The sequence below is a fragment of the Aphanomyces invadans genome, assembly GCF_000520115.1.
Source record: "Aphanomyces invadans strain NJM9701 unplaced genomic scaffold supercont1.31, whole genome shotgun sequence".
In the NCBI taxonomy this organism is placed as follows: domain Eukaryota; phylum Oomycota; class Saprolegniomycetes; order Saprolegniales; family Verrucalvaceae; genus Aphanomyces; species Aphanomyces invadans.
The window spans coordinates 553,532-565,912 of record NW_008580176.1 but is presented as its reverse complement, the minus strand read 5'-3'; the positions used below and the strand labels follow the sequence as shown (position 1 = coordinate 565,912).

Here is a 12,381-nt window from a genome sequence, read left to right as displayed (position 1 = left end):
ATTTGAATGGGTGAACGATTTCAGATTCGGGGAAGCAATTGCTTTCCAAGATGCGAGCGACGGTCGTGCCGGAGCCCGATCAAAGCGGGCGGTATACAGAGTACCACGCCCTCCTCGCTTACGAAAGCAGCACCGCAGAGTGGGTAAAAATATCCACGAGTGTGCGTTTGGTCGTGTTCCGTGATTCTATTTGTAAGTCATGTTGAATGCACGACGAGTGTTTTTGAATAAATAGTTTGAGATAGATGATGCCGAACGAATTCTTCGGAACTGAATATCCTGTGTATAATAATGTCCATGTTCTAAATCCAGTACGGAGTTGGTGTAGCACGCTTGGCATGTGGTCATGCTTCCAAGACATGCTGTATCGTGGCGTTTGCAATGCTGCGGGTCCTTACATTCCAAGACAACTCGACAATTAATGGCATGCTGGTGCGTTTCTCCTTCAGAATGAAAAGAGGCAGTTCGAGATCATGATGCATATGACGACGGCACTCAGACGGCCATGACATTCAAAACCGTACACATTTCATATTCTTTGCATTTCGATGGAGGGGTCGAAAGGATGTGATAAGGTGCAATGTAAAACAAAATATTTGCTACAAATTATTTCATGTAAATATCTGCTAGAAACGATGTAAATGTGCACGAGTTTAAAAATCCTGTCCTCCGTTGTAAGAATTACCACCACAAAAACCGTGGTTATTGTAATGCGGTGGCCGTCACCAGCTGTGCGACGCGCAGCTTGATTCAACGATTGACGGGTGTACCGCGTCACGATGTGACTTTTCAAACGTTGGGTGCAGGGCCGATGTGCTCGTATCAGAACGAATGTCGTCGTCGTGGTTTTGTGCTGGGAGCACATCAAAACCAGGAAACTCGTGCGATCAAAGTGGACGACGACGACGACAGGACACAGCACATCCTGTATGGAAACGTTTCATGATGTCGTCGTGTTCGATGTAACTCTAACTTAAAACCGCATGATGACGTTACGACATGCTGCTGGTCGTGGAGATCACCGCGCTTTCTTTGTCTCGACGTTTGTATAAACAAAGGAGGTCAGCCAGGGTCGATGTCAACAAAGGTCTGTCGCATGATGTGCAAAATTGCGGTCGTTTGAGGCCGGCTGCTTGACCAGTGATACGAGGCGGCGACGGGCGCAAGGAACGAGCTCGTAGAAAGGTTCACATCCGATTCTCTCACGAATCTCGAGCTTTGCTTTGAATCTTGGACAGAGACTCGTTTCCGCTGCGACAGTGGCCAGGAATCGTGTCAGACAACGTGTACATGTTCGTTTGCGAGGACTACTGGAAACAATCATCGCGGCGCCGTGTAGTATGTCGCTTGGCGCGGTATCGTCTATAGGACGCGACGGCATTCCGTGCGTCGATCCCTCGTTCGGTCCTGTGTGTCCAAGACAGGTACAAGTTGCCAGGCAAAACCAACGCACGACGGCTGTGTTGTACGACGATGTATATACATCCTACTATGTCAACATGCACGTGGCCGGCAGCGAATCATGCCAACAAGGCAAGGAAAATCGATCGAAAAGGTTGGGAAGACGGCACGTGTGTGGGGTTTCAGGTCACCATCGTGGAGAGCATTCAGTTTGGCCATGGCGGACGCTGATATCGTGAATGCGAACGTTCGGGCCACCCGTGCTGGAGGTTCCGTCAACTACACACCAGTGCGGGGGTGCACTTGTACTGGCATGTGAGGGCCACAACCGTCAGATCCGACGGTTATGACCCTCGCGGCTGTTTCCAGAGCGCAATATCCCTTGAACGCAATTCCTGCTTGTCTGCAGTACCCAATCATCTCCTTGGGGTGGTTGTAGCAATGGCACTCGACTTAGCTTATGTGTGGCATCTCGGCGATGCCAGTAACGTGAAAGTCGGCTTCCAGTTGTTCTAGATGCGACTGCACGAGATTGCCCACACCGATCGCTCGCGCTTTGCTGATCGAGTACAGATGCACGAGGACCAGGTGTCGGCGCTGATCCGCCGATTGGGCTTGGTCGATGTCGAACCATTGCAGGACGTATATGTCAATGTAATTGGTTTTGAGGCGGGAATGCGAAGCCTCTGCACTTTTGATTGCATTATCGTGGCCATTGTCGTCGTAGAAGATTAAAATTCCTGGCGAAGGACTTGGCTGTGGGAATGGCCGTGGCGATCCGCGACTTGCATCCATTCGCGTCGCTGTGTCGATGGTGCGCACACCAAGCTGGATGCTTGCCACGACATCTTCATGAGAGTACCCTCCGTTATGCGATGTCCCGAGACCGAAGAACGGGATCTCCACGCCATTGCGACGTCGCATTTTGTCCTCAACAGGGGTTTGTTGAAATCCCCGCCATACCGGATAAGTTTAGTTTATCCGGATGACATCAAACAAATTTGAATTTGCGAGCATGTGGGCGCTGGACGAGACGGCGCTAGACGTTGTCCAGCGCACTTGGTACGATCACCACTTCATGAGCAAGATCGACGTAGTTGACGCGATGTTCCCTGATGGCATCAAGTCAAGGTCTGTCGTGGAAGTGTACGGTGATGCGCAGAGTCCCAAGAGTTTGCTTCTGCAACACTTGTGTGCTGCGTACCTTGTTCGAGACAGGCGTACCCAAGTCTATTACTTTGATCATGAGTGCATGGTGGACGCAACTGAGATGCGAGAGATCGTCCAGGCAATGATGGTGACCAGCGAAGAGGGTGGGGAGAACGATCTGGATGCGGCATTGCAGCGCTTGTTTGTGTACCACGTCGAGACCAGTGACGCCTGGAGCATGGAATTGAAAAACATACACACAAAGCTCTTGACCGAGTCCGGGGTGGTGCCAATCATTGCCATTGACTGCATTGGGTCTTTCAACGCGATCGACAGGGTGTGTCCGAAGGATATCGTCATGATGATGCGTCAATAATGTCTTGCAGATGATTCAGAATCGCCTGCAAGACACTTCGTACCGCAAACCGATAAATGTGTACAATCAGCTCAAAGATTTGGTGCGAAAACACTCCGCTTCAGTCTTTGCCGCAAAAAACAGTAAGATCTCGACCATCGGCTTTCGGCAATTCTCCTGAACATGCTCGTCCACAGACGACACTGAACGAGGATGGAAGCACGTGGAAACAATGTCGTCTGACTGGTCCAATCAAGTTACGAAGCGCTTGCATGTTCGGTAGAGCCTTTTCCTTGATGAACTTGAGCACCGTCAAGTTGCATTTGATGATTGCTGTAGCCTTGCACAGTCCGCCCCCTTTCCCACCTACGAGGTCAAAGCTGATAGGTATTTGCCCCCCAATTGAGATGCCTATCCACTCTGCCTTGTTCTAGCACGACGGTGGCCTTTCGCGCGTCAATGCTTGGGCTGCATGTGATTTCGTGACATTGGTTTGTTTTGTACAAGCTGTATTATTTACATGCCATCAGCCTGTTGTCGAAGCTCGGTCAAATGCTGATTGAACATGATTTCGTGCTCCTCCGTAAGCCGCATGATGCGTTCACTTGCTTGGCTTCGCTCGAGACCGAAGATTTTCTCAAGGCGGCTGCGTTCACTCGAATCCCGCGCCTGCTGCATGATGACTTCACGCTGCTCCTCCGCAGCTTGTTCTTCCTCGAGCACTCGAAGCAACTCTTGGTTTTGCCGTCGTCGGAACGCTTCCAAGTGTTGGTCCATCGTCGGTTTTGAGGCTTGAGGTTGAGGCGCCAATTCGGCAACTTGTTCAGGAGTTGCTGTGTCCTTGTTCGACGGATACCTCGAGATGTGCTTGCTGATGTACCTGGGCGCAGCAAAGTCAACGGCGTTCGACGACGCAGCGAAAGAAGAGTACCGTTGACGGCACACTGCGGAAGCCACGGCTGGTCGTGTCTGGGGCGTTTTCGGCCGCCGCACTCCGCCTCTCGGTGCGGTTTTTGGTCGAGTGGAGATCTTGTGGTTGTTCGATTTAATCTTTGCAGGGCTTGTTCCACCACCTCGAGCGGTCTTCGGCCGGGAAGTTGTCGACCCCAAGACGCTCTCGACAGCTTGGAGGTTGAATTTTTTCGTGATCTGGTTCACCTGTTACTCCCTCGTGCGTTTCTTGACCACGACCATACCTTCATTTTGTAAAAGCTGCTCAAAATCTCCTGGCGCTGGATTTCGGCTTGTTGTTTGACTCGTCGACGTTGCTGCAATATCGATTCCTTTTGGCATTTAATGGCGTCCGTACGTGCTTGGTCGCATTCCAACTTGGACATGAGGACGCTCTTATGGTAGTCCTAAACGCCATCTCCTGTTTGTCACCAAGCTGTGCTGCCGTCGTGCCAAGACGTACATCTCGCCGAGCCTTCCTCTGCAACGCGTCCTGAATCGCCTCCTCCCGCAGTTTTGCTTCCTCCCATTTGGCTCGCATCTCCAGTTTTCGCTTGTGCTGCATCTACCGTCAAAACGTTTTGACCTCACCGCCACCACGTCCAAGGACAAACCATCTCGGCGCGCTGGCCCTTGGACTGTGACTTGGACAAAATCTGACTCTGTCGCTCGGCTTCTGTCTCCCGCATCCGATTGGCGACTTGAATCCTCTCCATGTTTTTGATCTCTTCCTCCTCGCGGCGGCGCTGACGCAGTTCTTCCTTTTCCTGCGTACGAATGTGTAATCGAATCTCGGCCTCGCGCTCGGCGTCCAGCAGTCGCTCCCGCCGTTCTGTTTCTAGTTGTTTCTGGTGCTCCCGCGTCGCAATCTCGGCTTCCTTCAGTGTGGATCAATGATCGTCACGTCCATCGCCCAAAGTTCAGAGCGTTTGCGATACGCCAACATAGCCGTACCTTTCGCTCGGCGTCGATACGAGCTTGCTGTTGCCGTCGTGCAGCTTGTTCGGCCTCTAGTCGAAGTCGCCGCGCGTCACTATCCGCTTGGCGTTGGGCGTACGCCTCGCGTTGCATTTGAAGCAGCCTGTCTTTGTCGTTCATGACACTCATGATTCGTTCTTTATTCTTGGCCGTCTTTTCCAAGATTTCGGCTATTTTCTCGTGGCGACGCCGGTCGAGTTTTTCCTTGCGCACTTTGTCGCGGCGCTCCATGTCCTCCATTCGTTTCATGGCCTGGTTCCAACAGTCATTCAACACGGCCTCGTGTGCGCTCGACCGTACCTGTGCCTCCAATTCACTCAGAATGTTTTGGGTCTGTTGTCTGTGCTCCTCAGCTTTGCGTAAGCGTTCCCGTTCGCGTTGGACCATCTCGTTCTTCCACGCCAATTTTGCCTGATCCTCGATTTCTTTGCGCTTTTTCGCCTCGGCGAATTCTCGCAACGCCAACGCGCGCGCTGCCGCGACTTCTTCCAGCTGCACTTGTCGCTGCATGCCACGGTTCAGGAATATGTCGTGCCCTCCAGTGGTGTGCTCTGTACCTTGGTGAGCTCACGCTGCCGACGCGCTTCGTCGGCGTCTTTCAATCTCCTCGCCTTTTCTCGCTCGATGGCTTCCTCTTGCCGCTTCCGCATCGCAAGTTGCTCCGTCTGCATTGCTTCCATCTCGGCTTGTTTGATTTCCCAGTTGATCATTTGCTGCATCTCAGTCATTTGACGCAGTTGGATCTTTTCGAGGCGTCGGCGTTCGTTTTCGACAACTGTGCTGTCCTCGACAACGGAAGGTGTAAAGTTGCTGCCACTCGGTTTGTGGTGGGAGGTCCGCAGCACGGGGCTCGACTGTCTCGCCGATTTACTCGGCGACGACGAAGGCCTCGTATGGACCCCCGATCGGTAGACGGAGCGTCCAAGGGCCGACGATACCTCTTGATCCATTTGGCGTTGTCGAGCCACGCGAACTTGATCAAGCAACTGAACACGGCGTTGCTCGTACCGCTCAGCGCGCTTCATGGTAAAACTCAAGTCTTCTTTCGGCGATGCAAACGACGCTATGGTTCGAGGCATCAAGTCATCGGGTGTTATGCCAACTGCCGCGCAAGCCTGGCGACGACAATCAGTACAAGGCAAGAAGATGGGACTGTAATCACCTCAATCGAACGGGGACTGGAGATGGGCTTGGTCCCATTGAAGTCATCGATGGACACGGTCCCTTCCTTTTGCGGTGACGAGGCCACGTCGGCGCACGCCGCGGTCATGGCCGTCACAATGCAATCTATCCCTTGCGACTATTCTTAGCCGCGTCCGTAACGACGTGCCACTCAAAGCGGAAGCCATCGCACACACCCCCCTCGATTGCATCGTCTCAAGGAGGCGTCGAAGTGCGCTGCACGTTTTTAGAGGACTCAAAACACACAAACGAGCCCAAGGGAGACGGCGATATCGAATCGTACCCACACGATTGCACTGTTGCCACTGAATGCTACAAGACATTGACGGAGCTATTTTTAGCGGGAACAATCGTCCTGTGCTAGTGAGGTCGATGCTACGGCAAGGGGACCAGAAGATGGCAACCGAGGCAAATGTGCCCCGACTTCCTCTCGAAGATTCCGCCGTGACGCTGGCGTCAGTGACCGAACTGGTCAAGGTAGCCCATGGCGAGAAGGATCGTTCTGATACATGAGGTAGGACATGCAACGAGAACATGATGCCCAGCTTGCCAAGGAAAGAGAGCTCGTCGTACACCAAGTGCTCCAGTCGCTCGAAACGACGGGACTGTTAAGGCGAAAGAAGCCGCGCGCCGCCAAACACACGACGAAACTAGACAAGCGGCTGCAGTCGTTGCTGCATCACTCGCTTAGCGACACCGGACTCCACTACCCCCATGTTGTTCCGGTCGAAGCGTCGTCGACGGTGCTTCCGGCGTCGATCGTCCGGCCATTGGTGCTAGAGCGAAGAGAACACACCGACGAATCCATGGATGCAAGGATGCCTGCAGTGAGCAAGAAGAGGCACACGTCCAAGCGGGACATTCTTGCGCAAGCTGTTGCGGGCATCGCTTCTGAGCCCACGACAGTGGATGTTGCGGCGTCTTCAAAGCTAGCGCCCGAAAAACCACCAGAACTTGTCGAGCCCATCTTGAGGCGGTCGAAGCGGTCGGCCAATATGGACAAGAAGACATGGGTGATTCTCGAACAAAGCAAGAAGCTTCTGCAAGCAACCAAAGCGAGTGGATACAAGCCAGGGGTGATCGCGCCCAAGCCTCACTTCGAAGAATTCTGTGCCCAGCTAACATCTCCCAACTCTGGGGAACAACTCAGCACTGCAGCGTCGATCACTACTCCAATAGGTGCAGTGCTTGACTCGCCCTCTATTGCCTCTACTCCCGACACGAGTTTGATTTGTCATGAGCAGAAGATCCCACCGCTGCAGACGCAACGGGTGTCATCCACGACGGTCCTGCTGAGACGATGACTGATGGCGGAGGCAACAACCAGCCAGACGAAGCGAAACCTGTGCCTGCGTCATACCAACTCTCGCTACTAGAGCCGTTCCCAACGAGTTTGGCTACGGAAAACACAGACAAAGCGTGGGAAAACGAACTCGCACGTCAAATTCTATCGCTCTATGCCACGAGCATGTCGACGAAAAAGCACCAACAACAGCACCTCCAAGAGCGACCATTGTCTGCATCACCGACGAAATCGGACGGGAAATACGACAGCGCACGTGGATCGCGACGACACAGTGTCCAAAAGCTACCAGCGCTCACGGAAGCCGACCGAAAAAAGCGCATTCAGTACATTCAAGACTCGTGGCAGCCAAGCCATGTTGAAAACGGCAAAGTCGTGCTGTGCATGCCAAAAATCCCAAAACCCATTTGGTTTGCAGGTACCTCTTTTCATGCTCTTGGTCGCGTTTTCTTGTGGTGGTGGTATCTTCAATGCATTCCAGGCACGGGCATTGTCATGGCGACGTGGTGCTCGCTGGCGGTCCCGGTGACCGAAGCCAAGCTGTCTGCGTGCAGGGTGGACGAGTCCAGCCTGGACGGGGCCGCGATGCTGTGTCGGCATAAACTTTGTCACGAACTGCGTCACCTCGAGCACGACTTTGAGTTTGAACAGTACTTGGCCGTTGTCGAGACCTTGCTCATGTCACGAGTTCGAGCGAAGCAGCCCCAAGGCGGCGCGCCGCTGGACGAGCTGGATCTGAAGCTGTGGAAACAGTTCGTCATTACAGGTCAGCAAAGAGCCGTCGAGGGGACGGCAGACATGGGATGATTGACTGGGCTGTGTTGAATGTGCAGCCAACGCCTTTGCAAGCCGCGCGATTGACTTGAAAAAGTTTCCGCTTGCCCTGACGCTAGTGAAGAAGGTACGATGGTTCTGCTCCAAAATGCGCGTGTGATGACGGCTGCCATTGGGATGTGCTTTGGGTATGTAGACCGAAGCGATATTGGACGGCGCCACTTGTCTAAGTGCATCTCGCACCGAGTTGCTCGCATACATTGCCGACACGTACGCGTATTATTACTATAGCCGCAACAAGGCCAGCGCGGTACGTTGCTTCCTGGCCCTTTCTCTCTCGTCCGTGCAGCGATGGGATGGATCAACTTGCTCGTCGTCCGTGTTCGACTCATGGGTGTCGTTGGCAGGCGATGACATATCTTTCCAAGGCGCATGGCGTGCACTCCAAGCACGGCGAGTGGTCGCACTTGGCGAAATGCAAACTCCACATGGCGAATTTACTGTCCAAGTTGGAGCAGCACCCGGAGGCTGTCGTACAACTCCAGCTCATTCTGGCACTGGTCGAAGAAGCAAAGCTGGAAGACGACGGCGGCGGCGCGTCCGCTCAAAAGCTATGCCTCGTTGCGGTGTGCTACAACAACTTGGCGCTGGAGCAACTCCACTTGAAAGACGTCGATGGCGCAGCCACGTCGAGCCAAAACGCAAGGCGGCTCGCCCGACTATGCCTGAGTTATAGCAACCGATGGCTACGTCAGTTCGAAAACACCCACAAAGCCGTGATTCGCGCGATGGCGACCATCATGGGCGACCAAGGGGACGTCGACATGGAGCTTGTGATGAAGTACGACTTGGAGGCGTAACAGCGTGTGTCCAAATGAGTTCAGATCTGTGACGTTATCGACGCTGTGGACGCACACGATCCCGTCGTCGCCTCCTCTGCCACGAACATCGGCGCCAGCAATCTCGCGACTCAAGCGAGTTGCTGGAGCCGCCACCACCCTGACCGAGCTCGCGCCCACCCCCCTCGACGAAGCATGGCGCTCTCGACAATACAAGCTCGGTACAAGTTATTTGAAATTAAGTTTGGGGGACATGGTGTCCGTGGTGCTATCCCCAGATGCGTACGACTGGACGGTGTACCGGTCTTCTTCCTCTTCCGTGATGGTGGTTTGATCGAGTTTTCGGCAGAGGCGATCGGTAGATTCCGCGGCGGCGGCGGCGGCGGCTTGAGGTGTTTGGTTGCGGCGGGGACTGAAGAGCATCATTTCCGACTTTTGGAGAAGTTCGTCTTCGAGGTCGTCATCTTCGGACGACGACGACGGCGGCGCCAAATACTCGCCGGCCTCGACGTCCTTGGCGTGACACAGCCTGCACGTACGAACTTTCACACGTCCGACCCCTGGAACCTGTGCAAGCGAAAAGGTCGAGCAGTCCTTGCAAATGACGTCGCCGCATCGGCGGCAGTGGTGCTTTCCCATCGTGAGGAAGAATTTCTTGGTGCATATGACACAGTGGCTGCGGCGACTCCCGTCCACCCATTCTTCTTTGGCTTTCACGTCTGTGATGCGGTACAACAGCCTCGGTCGTGGGGTGGCCATGGTCGACGAGCACACAACTCGTCGTCGGTCCAAGGCGACTTTTGTTCTGGCGCGCGCCGGACAGCACCGCTTCGTAACACCGTCCTGCGTGTAATGGCTGCTCCGCGCGATTGCTCGGGCTCCATGTGTCGCCGTCTCAACCGCATCTCCTCATCCACTTTGGTTGCTTTTTGCGGTGCAATTTCCCAAAATCGTCGTCGTGGATGGCGTGTCACCAAAAACGTGCAAAAGTACATAGTCGCCAAATATTATCGTGAATATTTGAAAACTAACGCTTCTTGGCTCGTCGTATAGTCGAGAACTAACTTGTCCGATCAAGAAATCGTTCTCCACGTCGAATAAAAATGCATCGACGGACACCACGTCGTTCGATATATATCAAAAACCACACACCTTTTTTCACGAAAAAAAAGACGCACCCAGTGTATCCGGACGACAGAAAACACCGCATTCCACTGGGGCCGGACGATCTAGGGCAATGTCGAAGTGGGTGAGGATTTGAACACAGCAGGCGTGTCCAAACTCGCTGCGCAGTTCAAGTTGCGGCGCAAACGTCGGCGCGAACACCCGGCCGTGGTCGCTTCCATGCGTCGTTCGCCCTGTGTAGAACGTGGGTGGCGACCACGTGAGGCCCCGCTACGACGACGTTGGTGCATCGGCCGCTTTGTCGCGGTGTGTGCGCGTCACCATGGTAGGATGGAGTGTGACGTTCAACATATAGTCGTCGACGGTCGGGCTTTGTGCGATGGTGGTCGCCCCCACGGTCGGCAACTTGTCGAGCACGCGTCCCGACAGATCGACCATTCCAAGTCAGATATATCTATCGATTTAAATGCCGCGATGCCCGCCAGGATGGCGCCGCCATCGGGGTGACGAGTCGCCGCTTCCGTGGCTGTGTACCGACGACACGACCGAGTTGGTCGTGGTGCGAGTGTCGAGGAGCGCTTTTTCCGTTTTCACGTTGTTGGGTCGAGCGGGACGGGGGGTCGGGCTCAGAAGCATCTTCTCGGTCTTGCGAAGGAGCTCGGCCTCAGCTTCGTCGTCGTCCGAGCTGGACGTCGACACGACAAGCAGCGACTCGTCTTGGCAGTCCCGGGCCAGGCACATTTTACACACTCGGACGCGCGTGCGGCTGGCGCCGGGCAGCTGCGCCGTCTCAAACTGTGTGCAGTCGCTGCAAAACACTTCGCCACATCGTCGGCAGTGGTGCTTTCCACCGAGAAAGAATCGCTTCGAGCACAGGACACACACCGTGCGGAGCTTGTTTTGAACCCACAAGTGCTTGGCCAGCAAGTGCTCGAACCGGTACACGATCTTGTGCGCTCGCGGCGACGCGGCGGCGGCGGCGGCGAGCGGATCCATGGACAGACGTACAGTATGAAAAAGTGGACACCACGTTGGTTGTGCAGCGGTCGTGTGCTAGTAACGTGCATGTCCCAGCCGGGAGCTGCCGACGCGTCCACACGGTGGAGAGTAGAGGGAGGGAGGGAGGTCGCAACAGAAGGTCCCCCCCCACATGGCCCCTGGTTTGTCGACAACTCGAAAGCCAGACCACCCATGTGGACGTCAAGAAAGGAGGAGGGCAAGCGGAAGGGCTACGAAGTCGCGTTCGTGGGGAAGCTCGCCCGCGCCACCAACGGGGGTTCTGGGCATTGTGGTCGCGTCGTGAGCTCCGCGTAGCCAGGGCCCTGACGCAGCATGGAACGACGGCACGGAAGTTGTTGACTTGTGCTGTCGTTGCGCTGGATGCTGCCAACAGGTGTCACGTTCCCCAGCCATCCATTTGAGTCAAGTGGTACTCACGGCGGACGGGAATGATTTGTTTACGGAGGGCGACCCGACTCTAGGGTGCCTCAACTCGATCATGATCACTTGTTTAAGTTACGGCCAACGCGACGAAAGCGTTGCGTGGCTAAGTTCAACCACGGCGCGCGGGACATGGTCAGGTGCTCGCCATGGACGCTGTGGACGACGCTGAGGTCGGTCGGTTGTTTTCGCAGCACTCGACGAGCTTCTTCTTGTTCAACTTCATCTCGATCCGTGCCATGACGTCGTGGCTCGGGTTGAAGAGCAGCATCTCGGACTTTTCCTGCAGCAGCTCTTCGACGTCGTCGTCCTCTGACGACGACAAGTCGTCGAGGAAGTGTGATTCGGGGAGGGCGGCATCGATCGCACGACAGCTCTGGCACACGCGGACGGTCGTGCGGCCGACAACCGGCAGCAGCGCAGGCGCGAACGGCGCGCACGTTTTACACACGACGTCCCCGCATCGCCGGCAGTGGTGTTTTCCGCCGCCCAAAAAGAACTGTTTCGTGCAGCATGAGCAGTGATGCCTCGCGCTGTCCGGCACCCACTCCCGCGTGCTCTTGAGGTGGCCGAGGGCGTACATGACGCTGCGATGCTTGGACGTGATGGCCTTTCCAGTTCGATCCATGACAAAAGATCAAATAACAGGCAAACCAAGCACACGGCTGCACGTAACTCGTTCAACGTCCGGAGCGGCGACACGATTGATGGGTTTCGTTCGTGTAGTACTGGCAGGTGCACTACTCGTCCAACTGAGTGACACTGCCCATGGCTCATTCGGTCCACCTTATCTATTTCCTCCGCTGCATACCTTTCACCGCTTCCTCCTAGCGCACGTTCTGCATCGAGGAGCTCCACATGACCGACGATGCTTGAACTGCGTG

The 12,381-nt window shown here is 54.9% G+C and overlaps 7 protein-coding genes across 9 annotated transcripts; 2 read left to right on the top strand and 5 right to left on the bottom strand.

Moving 5' to 3' along the window:
* Positions 1–1,662: 1,662 nt before the first annotated feature.
* H310_11427 (hypothetical protein) lies at positions 1,663–2,339 on the bottom strand. The gene has a single exon (XM_008878114.1). It carries the CDS (start codon positions 2,323–2,325, stop codon positions 1,855–1,857), a length of 471 nt encoding a protein of 156 aa, XP_008876336.1. The 5' UTR covers positions 2,326–2,339; the 3' UTR covers positions 1,663–1,854.
* Positions 2,340–2,416: 77 nt separating this feature from the next.
* Positions 2,417–3,495, top strand: H310_11426 (hypothetical protein; the record flags this gene model as incomplete). Its single annotated transcript, XM_008878113.1, has 5 exons — positions 2,417–2,887; positions 2,937–3,048; positions 3,103–3,184; positions 3,245–3,292; positions 3,340–3,495. 5 exons carry the CDS (start codon positions 2,417–2,419, stop codon positions 3,389–3,391), a joined length of 765 nt encoding a protein of 254 aa, XP_008876335.1. The 3' UTR covers positions 3,392–3,495.
* Positions 3,369–6,121, bottom strand: H310_11425. 2 transcript variants are annotated; one of them, XM_008878111.1, is made up of 9 exons: positions 5,997–6,121; positions 5,392–5,949; positions 5,135–5,338; positions 4,811–5,086; positions 4,471–4,734; positions 4,320–4,421; positions 4,102–4,263; positions 3,837–4,054; positions 3,369–3,785 (listed from the first exon to the last, which is right to left on the bottom strand). In XM_008878111.1, the coding sequence occupies exons 1-9, from the start codon at positions 6,102–6,104 to the stop codon at positions 3,422–3,424; spliced, it is 2,256 nt and encodes a 751-aa protein (XP_008876333.1). In that variant the 5' UTR covers positions 6,105–6,121; the 3' UTR covers positions 3,369–3,421. The 2 variants fall into 2 exon arrangements, with proteins under 2 accessions (XP_008876333.1, XP_008876334.1); XM_008878112.1 differs by having other exon boundaries at positions 3,397–4,054.
* Positions 6,122–6,332: 211 nt separating this feature from the next.
* Positions 6,333–9,917, top strand: H310_11423. 2 transcript variants are annotated; one of them, XM_008878108.1, is made up of 7 exons: positions 6,333–6,493; positions 6,535–7,195; positions 7,264–7,737; positions 7,801–8,085; positions 8,153–8,220; positions 8,290–8,403; positions 8,501–9,917. In XM_008878108.1, exons 1-7 carry the CDS (start codon positions 6,389–6,391, stop codon positions 8,951–8,953), a joined length of 2,160 nt encoding a protein of 719 aa, XP_008876330.1. In that variant the 5' UTR covers positions 6,333–6,388; the 3' UTR covers positions 8,954–9,917. The 2 variants fall into 2 exon arrangements, with proteins under 2 accessions (XP_008876330.1, XP_008876331.1); XM_008878109.1 differs by having other exon boundaries at positions 7,261–7,737; positions 8,501–9,769.
* H310_11424 (hypothetical protein) lies at positions 9,131–9,798 on the bottom strand. Its single transcript, XM_008878110.1, has one exon. The coding sequence runs from the start codon at positions 9,689–9,691 to the stop codon at positions 9,161–9,163; it is 531 nt and encodes a 176-aa protein (XP_008876332.1). The 5' UTR covers positions 9,692–9,798; the 3' UTR covers positions 9,131–9,160.
* A 570-nt stretch (positions 9,918–10,487) lies between the features above and the next one.
* Positions 10,488–11,065, bottom strand: H310_11422 (hypothetical protein). The gene has a single exon (XM_008878107.1). The coding sequence runs from the start codon at positions 11,051–11,053 to the stop codon at positions 10,520–10,522; it is 534 nt and encodes a 177-aa protein (XP_008876329.1). The 5' UTR covers positions 11,054–11,065; the 3' UTR covers positions 10,488–10,519.
* Positions 11,066–11,527: 462 nt separating this feature from the next.
* Positions 11,528–12,158, bottom strand: H310_11421 (hypothetical protein). The gene has a single exon (XM_008878106.1). It carries the CDS (start codon positions 12,123–12,125, stop codon positions 11,634–11,636), a length of 492 nt encoding a protein of 163 aa, XP_008876328.1. The 5' UTR covers positions 12,126–12,158; the 3' UTR covers positions 11,528–11,633.
* Positions 12,159–12,381: the final 223 nt, after the last annotated feature.